This window comes from Arachis ipaensis, chromosome B7, assembly GCF_059453495.1.
Source record: "Arachis ipaensis isolate K30076 ecotype BB chromosome B7, ASM5945349v1, whole genome shotgun sequence".
NCBI classification, from domain to species: Eukaryota; Viridiplantae; Streptophyta; class Magnoliopsida; order Fabales; family Fabaceae; genus Arachis; species Arachis ipaensis.
In genome coordinates this window covers 137,271,915-137,282,337 of record NC_142442.1, presented here as the reverse complement: position 1 = coordinate 137,282,337, position 10,423 = coordinate 137,271,915, and the positions used below count along the sequence as shown (strand labels likewise).

The following is a 10,423-nucleotide window of genomic DNA, read 5'->3' as shown; positions in this document are numbered from 1 at the left end:
TAAATTTTTTGAAAAATTAGCCGTTAGGGGCATATTTGATGCAAATCGAAAACTTTTGGGATAAAATTGAAATAAAATAAAATTTAGGGATATTTTAAAAATTTTTGTGAAACTTCAGGGACAAAAAGTATACTTTACCCTTTATATTTTTATATATGATTTTATTTTTGAAAGGTTATGAGACTTCATGTTTTAAATTAATTTGATTTTATATAAGTTTCAATTATAATTAGATATTTTTGATTTACTAAAATTAATTTTTTTGCTTAATTAGAATTCAGAGTTTTAGTAATTAGAGATGAAAGAGAGTTTTGTATATAATTTAAATTGAAATAATTTAAAATTTTGATTAATATTATGAACTAAAAAAAATTATTTATTTATCTATAATTTTAAATTAAAGTATTTAATTACAAATAATTTGTAATTTATAAAATAAAATAGTATTCTTAAAATTAATTATATTGATTAAATTGATTAAATTGGGTTTTAAATTAGAACTCTACTCAAATCTTAAATTCTCAATTCTAAACCCTAACTCCTAATTCACTAACCCTAACCCCCTTCTACCCAACCCACACACACATGTAACCCCCTCCCCCTACCACCTGTTCATTCTCCACTACACCCTTTCTCACCGCCACTCACTCACAGCACACACAACAAATAAACAAACATGCACACAGACACATAAACATACATAGAGGGGGAGAAAGAGATCTGAGAGTGATAACCAAAGGGAGAAGAGGAGAGGAGGGGAAGCCGCGCCTTGCTGCCGTTGCTGTCCGCGAAGTCATCCTCATCACGGATCAAAACTGAGGCGAGAGAGAGGACCGCGATGGAAGAAGGAATCGCGCCGCCCAGTCGCCATCCGTAGGGAGTCGTCGCCGGCGTTGTCGCGAGAAGGAGAGAGCCCGCGTCGGAGGAGAAGAGCCGTCAAGTTCTGCCACCGCTGAGGGACCAGTCGCCATTAGAACCGTCACTGCTGTTGTGTTCCGTCACCGCCGCCACGTCGTGACCCCGTCGTCACCACCGAAGGCTCTAGCACTACCGCTACTTCTATAGCTGCCATCATCTGTTGCATGTGCGAAAGGAGAGAGGGGTCTTGAGAACAAGGAAAGGAGTCATGTGAGGTTTGTGCCGAGAGGCAGAGGGCTGTTCAGCCGCCACCGCTGCTGCCATGATCACCATTGCAGTTTCAAAAAAAAAAGGGGATGCCGTCGAAGTACCTCTGATATGGTCTAGATCCCTTCCTCTAATTTGCTCTGTTTCCATTCTTGCTCTGCTTCTATTTCATTTGTTACCCTATTCTCGTTTTATTTCATTTCAGCCCCTATAGCTATGATTATTGATAATGTTACTGCTATTGCTACTGTTGGTTCTAAGCCGCTGCTGCTGTGAATTTAGAATAAGAGGGTTTGTGGCGTTTAAATTCTGCGGCTTTGACTAATTAAGGTAGGGGTTTTATTTTAAAGTTAACCGTTTTCAATTTAAGAATGCCCAAAAGGCTGATTGAATAATTGCAAATGATTTATAAGTGTTTAGTATGACTAGTTGATGAGGATTGGTTGAATTCTGGTTGTGGACGGTGTTTAATTTGGTGTTATTTGTTAAACTGAAATATGAATTAAGTTTTATGAATTGAGTTTAGATTGACGTAGTGATTGTTACTAGAATTTCTAGTCATGTTAATTTCTCGGTTTAATTTGGATTGTCTGGTTTATTAGGAATGATCTTTGAGAATTGAAAATGATTTGTTGGGACCCTTGAAGGGTGACAAAGCCTGAATTTTAGAGGAAATACTGTAGAAATTTTTATAAAACTTTGAGGCTTTGCTTAAAGTGTTAATCAAAAGAGAATTTGATTTAAAACTCATTCTATTTGGCTTTCAATTTATCAGGAAAAGAGTTATGTTTTAAGTTTATTCTACTGAGAAAAATTTCTTGTTTAAGTAATAACTTAGTCCGATTTATTAAGGAAAGGAATTGTTATTAAATGTTAAAGAAGTTTGGCTGCCTAGAAACTAATGTTTTGAGGTATGATAAGTGAAGGAATATGTGGTGATGCGGAGGTGTGAATAATAATAAGGTGATGCGGAGGTATGTTTTGTTAAGCGGTGATGTGGAGGAATAATGAAAAGTCATGAATGAAATAAATAACTGAAGTAGATTATGATTCATGAAAATGAAATGTGAGTGGGCCTTGTGCCAAATTGCTAATGTGAAAGGGCCCGCCTAACGGATAGCCTGAGATTACTAATGCGGGAATGTTCGCCTAATTGATAGCACTGTTCCTTACTGTGATACACATTAAAATGTTATTATAATGAGGCCTAATTGACACGAGTAACTGTGATGCCAATGTGTCTAATTGACACAGTAAAGGAACCATATTCGGGGTTCACTCTGAATAACGTCGAGTTGCGGGTAGACAACCGACGCATGAGCTCATGGCCTGCTTAGGACAAACATGTATCATATTGATTGCGCATTGGCATTTGGTCTTGTTTTGCTTGTTATATTTTCTCTGTGATTGTGCTGCTTGACTTGTTTGTCTTATTGCAATTTGTTTGTGTGTTGATCTGTCTCTTGTGCTATTGTTTCTCTATGATTGGGAACTAAGGTTGTGATTGAGATTAGTTTAAGTTCGAAAATTTAAAGAAGGTAATAAGTTAATGAAGTAAAAATAAAAATAAAAAGTATTTCCAAAGGTTTAACAAAATAGTTTTATTGAGTAAAGTTAGTTATTTGCATTTTATTTCATTACTTTTACGGCATTCCTATTCCCTACTGAGAACTAGTAGTTTGTTCTCACCCCAAAATATTCCACCCTTTCAGTGACACATGTTCGGAGACTCAGTTTGAAGCTGCGGGCGATTATGAGTTTTATTTAAGTTAAGTTTATGTGTTGAGTTATTTTCATAGAATTCCCTTGTCTTTGTTATTTAAGATTTTATTTTATACAGAGGGATAGGAATTGTATCTGCGTTTCATTTGAATTCTTTTGTATCACATATATTATTATCAATAATTATGTGATTGTTATTACTTGATGATTTTTTATTTGTGATTTTTTTTTAAAAAACAAAAACAAAAAAATTTTCCGAGATTTTCTATAAAACTGAAACACGATATCGAACTAAAGGTTCAATATTAAATGGCAAATAAGGAAAACAGGTTAGTAATTCCTTACTTTTGGTACGATCATGACGTGCTAAAAGTTAGGGTGTTATACAGCACACTTCAAATGCATAGATATAAGGCCTCAGCCCAATGGTTTCAATGAGCCACATTCAAAAAATAGACCTCCCTACTTTAATGGCAGCAACTACTCATACTGAAAAGAGAGAATGAGAATTTTCGTGCAGTCAATCGGTTACAACATCTAGAAAATTATTGTCAATGGACCTGACATTCCAATAAAGCAAAATGTTGATGGAGATGTGATGTCAAAGGAAGACAATGAGTGGATAAAGGAAAAAAGGAAGAAGGTTGAACTTAATGTCAAGACAATCAATTTAATGTACTGTGCTATCAGTTTTGAATACTAGAGAAAAATTTCACAGATATGATACTTACATCTCGAGCGGTCAATTGATCTAATGCAAGGCGATAGTTTATAACCCTTTGCTCTTTCCCATCATTTGGAGGTAAGTAGGCAACCCACCTGAATGATAATCAACCGTTACAAACTGAATGCGTCAAACCACATATAACATTTTACAAAATTTCATCAAATAAATAATATTTGGATACTAATAGAAATGAAAAATCATCAAACCCAGAGGGCCGCAACGAGAGAAACCGCCAGAATATCCAACTCTGTAGCAACTGAAGAGGACCCGCCAAGTTGGTAACATTTCTATTTGCCACCCGACACATGCATCGATACAACCATGCCAATGCGGCAGACCCCCAACTATAACTCCCAATGTCATCAAGATTTGCCACAAAGGACAACCACCAAATATGAACCCAATTCGCACTCTTGTCCCCAAATAACTGAGTGGATAACAACATCATGATGTAGGCACGTGCGCATATGCGAACAGTATCCTCGATCGCATCTTGTGGCAATACTCGAAACCTCTCATGAAACCATGTGAAGTGGACGGTCATCTGCTTGACCTTATTCGGTGGTGGCAGCTCACCGAATAACTCCTGAAACCATTTCCAGGATGGTCGGCCACCCTCCATGAAATTTTCAAACTTTGCAAGGCAACCACTAACATTCCTCCCATCAATAGGCAACCCAAGCTGAAACGCCACATCTTGCAGTGTCACTGTGTACTCTCCAAAAGGCATATGAAAGGTATGCGTCTCGGGACGCCACCTCTCAATGAACGCACTAACCATAGGCTCATCCAACCAAAACCATAGGCTCATCCAACCAAAACCAACGATTGTTTAGCCTGGCCAAGTGGTACAAACCAACTCTCTCTAAATAAGGTATGATTCTGTCATGCATTGGCATATTTTGTTGCCGTCTCACTTTGTAGATACACCTACTTGGCTGCGCCATACACGAAAGACACACATGACGTTAAAATTTACATGCAACATGGAAAAATCTTAACTACTTAGGCCGAATAAATAAATAAATATTATCACACAACGACACAATTAAACAATTAATTAATTAAATTATTATTCAATTATAAAATCAAATTGTTAAATCTTTGATTCATTGCATACTTCAAAAACCGGTTATAAACTTCAAAACCCAGTTTTCAAGGGAACATAAAAAATAAACACGTTTTCAATAAAAATCGATTTCTGGCTAAATACTGGTTTCTTAGCTATATTTTAAACCAAATAATTAAAATTGGAATCCTAAAATAAAATTTTATTTAACCTTTATTCTAGTGTCATTTAACCTAACATAAACCGATACTACATTCCACATCCTAAGTAACATCTAACATTCAAGTATAAGGTTTAGATTAATATTCTAGCTCCTATACCCTACATTCCATAACCTATCTAATAAATGTTAATGCTCAGATAAATAAAACAAAGCTAACCTCGTCGGCAATGGCACTGGCAATATGGACAACACCGTTCAGTCGGTACAAGCTCTCTTCGTCTGTCATGATCTCTAATTGAAGGTAAGCACTCAACAAATCCCAAACCCCCTCTCCAAGTGCTCCTCCTTCTCTCTAAAATTTTCTCTCTCTAACCAAACCTAAAAGCCACACAAATAAAATTCGCGGCTGCATGCCACGGTTTATATAGACGCACAATCCACGTAAACCGCTACTGCCTCTAGCAGTTTACGTTCAACGCCCCTAATGCATAAACCGCTACTGCCTGGAGTGGTTTATGGCGAAACCATGTTCTACAGAAACCGCTGCTACCTATAGCGTTTCTGTTCACCTTCCAATGCACGTAAACTGCAGCTGCCAGCAGCGGTTTACGTTCTCCCCTAATCCGCTACTGCCAGTAGCGGTTTCTATAGATTCATGAAAAAATGCATTTGCGTCTTCGTTTTTAAAAAATGTGTAATCAGGTAAAATTGATCTCCGTTTTATTTATTTAAGAAAATTGCTCAATTTTTAAATAATAAAAAATTAAGTTATTATTTTCAAATACTACAAATTTTATTTGAAAAATTTAATCAATAAATCAATAATCCATATTCAATAAATTATACATCAAATACTATTCATGTACCAATAATATATTATTAATTATTTTAAATTAAACCAATTTATATTATTACCAAATTAGGGATGTCAATGGGACGGGGGCGGGACACTACAAGAAACATCGTTAAAATCGACGTCCAAATCGACGGCTAAGTCGTCGATAATATTAAAAATCGATGGCAAAATGGACGGCGGAGATGGTTGCTATTAAGCTTGTTGATTTTTCCAAATTTTAATAAAATCGATGGCTCACGTAGCCGTCGATAATAATTTAATAAAATCGAGAGCATTTTCGTCTATAATATGAGTTTGGAAATTTTGTCTACTTACTAAAATCGATAACATAGCCGTCGATATTATTATTTAAAATCGACGCCATTTGTGTCAATATTTGATTCAATAAAATTGACAATTTTTCCGTCGATATTATTATATAAAATCGACGGCGTTTCTGTCGATATTTGATTCAATAAAATCGACACAATGGCCGTCGATTTAATTATTTAGATACCGACAAATTCTTTGTCTATATTTTGTCTATTTTAAATTTAAAAAGCGGCAACAGAGTCGTCGATTTTAATAGCCATATTTTTTAATTATTTTTTTATTTGAAAATTAGTAAACAATTAATGCAGATAAACTTTTAAATATAGAAATAAAATTTATACAGAATATTAGATAACAAGACAAATAAACTTTTAAATATAAAAATAAAATTTATACTAAATATTAGATAATGAGTTTACAAACTTATCAAAATAATAAATAATCCTCTAACATAAAGACCCAAGACAAGATAAATAACTAAACTTAGACTTATGTTTGTTTAAATTGCAATCCACCAATAATACAAAATATTCAAATTAAAGTAAATAACCTACTCATACTCATCTAAATAATCATCCGAGTAATCAAGATCATCAGAATCATCCTCCCTTTGAGAACTTTGTGGTTGTCCATTATTAATGAATTTAATTTCCTACATATCAAAGGGATAATATTCACTTTTTAATTTTTTTTACAACAAGAAACCACAACATATCTCTGTGACGGTGACTTCGTCTCTGGTCTCTACTCTCAAGCATTGGAGAAAAAGAAGCAGCAGCAGCTTTACTCCGAACTTTGAGTCTCTGGAGGTTTGGGGTTAATGTTTGGGAAATTGATTGAAACGAAGGATGCGGGTAATAAACGCGGGCATAATTTTTTGTTGATAAAAATCGACGGCAAGTTGGTCGATTTTAGTTAAAACAAAAATTAACATATTAACCGTCAATTTTATATAATAAAATTAAACCTTTTATCCTATTGTAAAAGAAGATCTCCATCGTTAAAATTTATCGACGGCAAAAATTGTCGATATTTTAATTATTAAAATAGACAGTAGATTCGTCGATTTTAAAGAAAAACAATTATCTTTTGCTAAAATAATAGACAGCATTGTTGTCTATTTTAATATTTTATTTTTAATAATTTTTTGTAGTTAGATCGACACTGTTTCTGTCTATAATATTAATTTGAGAATTTTAGATTGTTACTAAAATCGACGCCATTTATGTCGATTTTAATTTGAAAAAAAGCAACGCCTTTAGCGTCTATTTTATACCTTAAATCCACACCGTTTAATCTGAACTGTTTAAATTTATCGACGGAAAGGTAGTCGATATTTTAAATATAAAAATCGACGCCGTGTCCGTCAATTTTAAAATAAAAGTATTTTCGCCTACCGGTTCGTTGAGAATATGACGATATTTAATAGGGATTTAATTCATCATAAAAAAATCGACGAACAGGCCGTCGATTTTTTTATTTTATTTTTTTTAAATATCGACAGCAAGCCGTCGAAAAATATTGACGGGAGAGATAGCCGTCGATTTTTTGCGTCGATAAATACGCTTTTTCTTGTAGTGGGGGATGCCTCCTCCCCGTCCCCGCCCCCAGAATTAATCCTCGTCCCCGCCCCATTCCCCGACATAGGGGGATAATTGTCCCCATCCCCGTTTCTCGCGTTTTTCGCGAGGCCCCATTCTCCATCTCCCTATGTTTAACATCATATGGAAATTATAGTAAAAAATATCAAAAAAAGTAAAAAACAACAAACATATCTTATATAAGATTATAAGTCCAGAAATACAATATAGCAAATCATAGTCCATAAAATAAAATCTTAAAATATAACTTTCATTATAAAGAAAACAATAAAATAAAGTCTTTAACATCAAATATTCTTTCATTGTCAGCATACAACTTTCAACAAACATTTTCATGTTCTCTGTTAAAACAACAGAGACATAAATATGTTAACATATAGTGACGAGAATGGAAGCAAACACGCAGACGCAGAAGTAGAGAGAGAAAGGACGCCGCACCTGAAGAGAGAGAACGACACAGTGAAGCTGCCAGGGTGACGGCGCAAGAATGGCCGGTGGCGAGCTGTGAGGGTTTTGAAGTTTGAACAAAATGGAGAGTGAGTGAGTGACTAGAGTCTGGAGAGTTGGGGTTTGGGTGGGAATAGAGAGTTAGAGACGGCGTAGCAACAAAGGTGAGAAGGGAAGATAGGGTTAGGATTTTTTAATGGGTGAAATTACTAAAATACCCCTTATGTTAGAAATAAAGTAAGGGTATTTAAGTAAGTTTAACAATTCGGGAAATTATCGGGGATGGGGCGGGGATCCTCGGGTCCCTGCGCCTGTCTCGGAAAAATTTTGCTCCCCATCTCCATCCCCATGAAAAAAATTCTCTACCATCGGAGCCCCATTCGAAGCGGTCCTTGCGGGGATCCCGCCTCTTGAAAATTTTTGACACCCCTATACCAAATAATATTAATTTGTAATTATAATTTAAATTTTCGTGCAGAATGAGACTAGTTTATTGTCTTGAAAATAATTATTACAATTCATGAAAATTAAATTATTTCATTTAAAAAAAAAAAACTACACATGATTCTTGAACTTTCTTAAGCCATATTTTTAAGTATTTAAAATCCTAATTGTTGTAGTTTTTACTTTTTACCTATAATTTCATGGTCAACAACGGTTTCTAAGTAGGATCGCATCCTTGATTATTATTGGATCCTACCTATTATTTCCATTCCAAACACTAGACAGCGGATTTTTTTATTTAGATTAATTAAATATATTATTTATCGAAATTTATAACGTGAAAATATTACACATTTTGGGTACACTGTTTCGAATTTTATAAATCACACAGGACAAATGCTATACATCTAGAATAAGACACATTTTAAAAAATATAGAAAATACGGGTACTAAATACATAAGATATGCTCTATAAAAAAGTGAAATTAATATATTTAGAATATGTATAATAATACGAATATATTTATTTGTATTTATTTTTTTATATTATGAATTTTAATAAATAATATATTTAATTAATTTATAATTTCTTATAGAGTGCCATTTTTGTGATGTTGTAACATGTGAATTACGATCCACTCAACTAGAGCAAATTAGGTGTTCTTATCTTTCACTTTTTCATTGCATTATTTGGTATTAAAATTTAAAAGTCACATTTTGTACTACGGATATTGATTACTTTGTAGTTTATTCATTTGTTTGATGACATCTCACTTCAGAGTTAGGTTATGTGTGGCTCCTTTTGAAAATGCGAGGGGGTAAAATTCATAATTAAATAATCACAAATTCTTTAGCAAAATAATTTTCAAAGAAATCATACCCACGTCTTTTTTTTTTTTTTTTTGTCGAAAGTGTCGACTATTTCATAAAATAAACCAACATAGGATAGGATAAAGTTTGCGGAATGAGGCGGTGAAAATTAGATTTAAAACAAAAAAATAAATCTTTAATTTTTTATTTTGAAAATAAATATTTTTTTATTAAATTAATTATAAATAATTTATTAATTTTTGTAAATAGAAGACACATAACTTCCTCCTTACTTGATTTAAACCATCGTTATAGAGATCTACATGTCTCTCATCTACAAAGAGAAGGAATTTATATAGGGTTATACTATAGTGCTGAAAGAAAAAATTTTTTATTAATGCTAAAGTATGTATCATAGGGAGAAAAGTAACACGTATTTATTTTGTTGGTAAAATTCTGGACAATTCTATAGAATATTCAGAAAGTACTGTATAAAGTAATTAATTAGTTGATACTCAATTCATGCATTAATGAAGATGATTATGATCTTGGACTTTTTTTAATGATCCAACAACAATTGGGTAAAATAATTAGGCTGATACTATGGTTTGAAATGGGCAATCTTAAGTGAGAGAAAGTCAAAGCTAGAAGGAACCAAGAGAAAAAAAAAGGCCAGAAGGAATGAAGACTCAAAGTGTCGTAAAATAAATATAAAATAAAGAAATATAAGTAGAAGACTCTAGTACCATAATTACTATCTTAATATAATAAAGATGATTAATATATTTACTAATATTATATGTAAAGAATGAGAAAGAAGAATATTCAAAAATACTTGTAAAATAAAGAAAGAGAGAGAATTGTATTAGTAATATAAAAGAAAGAGAAAATTTGTTATTGCTGTGTGTTTTTCTCAGAGGCAAAAGCCTCTATTTATAAGTGTATATGATAGTAGTTTTTCAATCTATATTAAATAAGATTCTCCTTGAAAACCTGAGCCTTGTGGAAAAATGGACATCCACCTAGGCTATCTTATCACAACACTCCTCTTTGGATGACTATTTAGGATTATACCTCATTAAAACCTTACTAAAGAAAAACCTAGTGGAGAAAAACCTTAGTGAAGGAAAAAGAGTACAATATCCTT

At 33.3% G+C, this 10,423-nt stretch overlaps 1 protein-coding gene across 1 annotated transcript; it reads right to left on the bottom strand.

The window, feature by feature from the left end:
- Nucleotides 1-979: 979 nt before the first annotated feature.
- On the bottom strand, nucleotides 980-4,355 carry LOC107607853 (serine/threonine-protein phosphatase 7 long form homolog). Its single transcript, XM_016309754.2, has 3 exons — nucleotides 3,781-4,355; nucleotides 3,579-3,666; nucleotides 980-1,075 (listed from the first exon to the last, which is right to left on the bottom strand). Exons 1-3 carry the CDS (start codon nucleotides 4,353-4,355, stop codon nucleotides 980-982), a joined length of 759 nt encoding a protein of 252 aa, XP_016165240.2.
- Between the last annotated feature and the right edge of the window lie 6,068 nt (nucleotides 4,356-10,423).

Coding starts and splice junctions, on each gene's coding strand:
- LOC107607853 (XM_016309754.2), bottom strand. CDS start 4,355: ATGGTTAGTGCGTTCATTGAGAGGTGGCGTCCCGAGACGCATACCTTT. Junction 3,667..3,780: donor CTCTCGTTGCGGCCCTCTGG/GTTTGATGATTT, acceptor ATTATCATTCAG/GTGGGTTGCCTACTTACCTC. Junction 1,076..3,578: donor ATCAATTGACCGCTCGAGAT/GTAAGTATCATA, acceptor CACATGCAACAG/ATGATGGCAGCTATAGAAGT.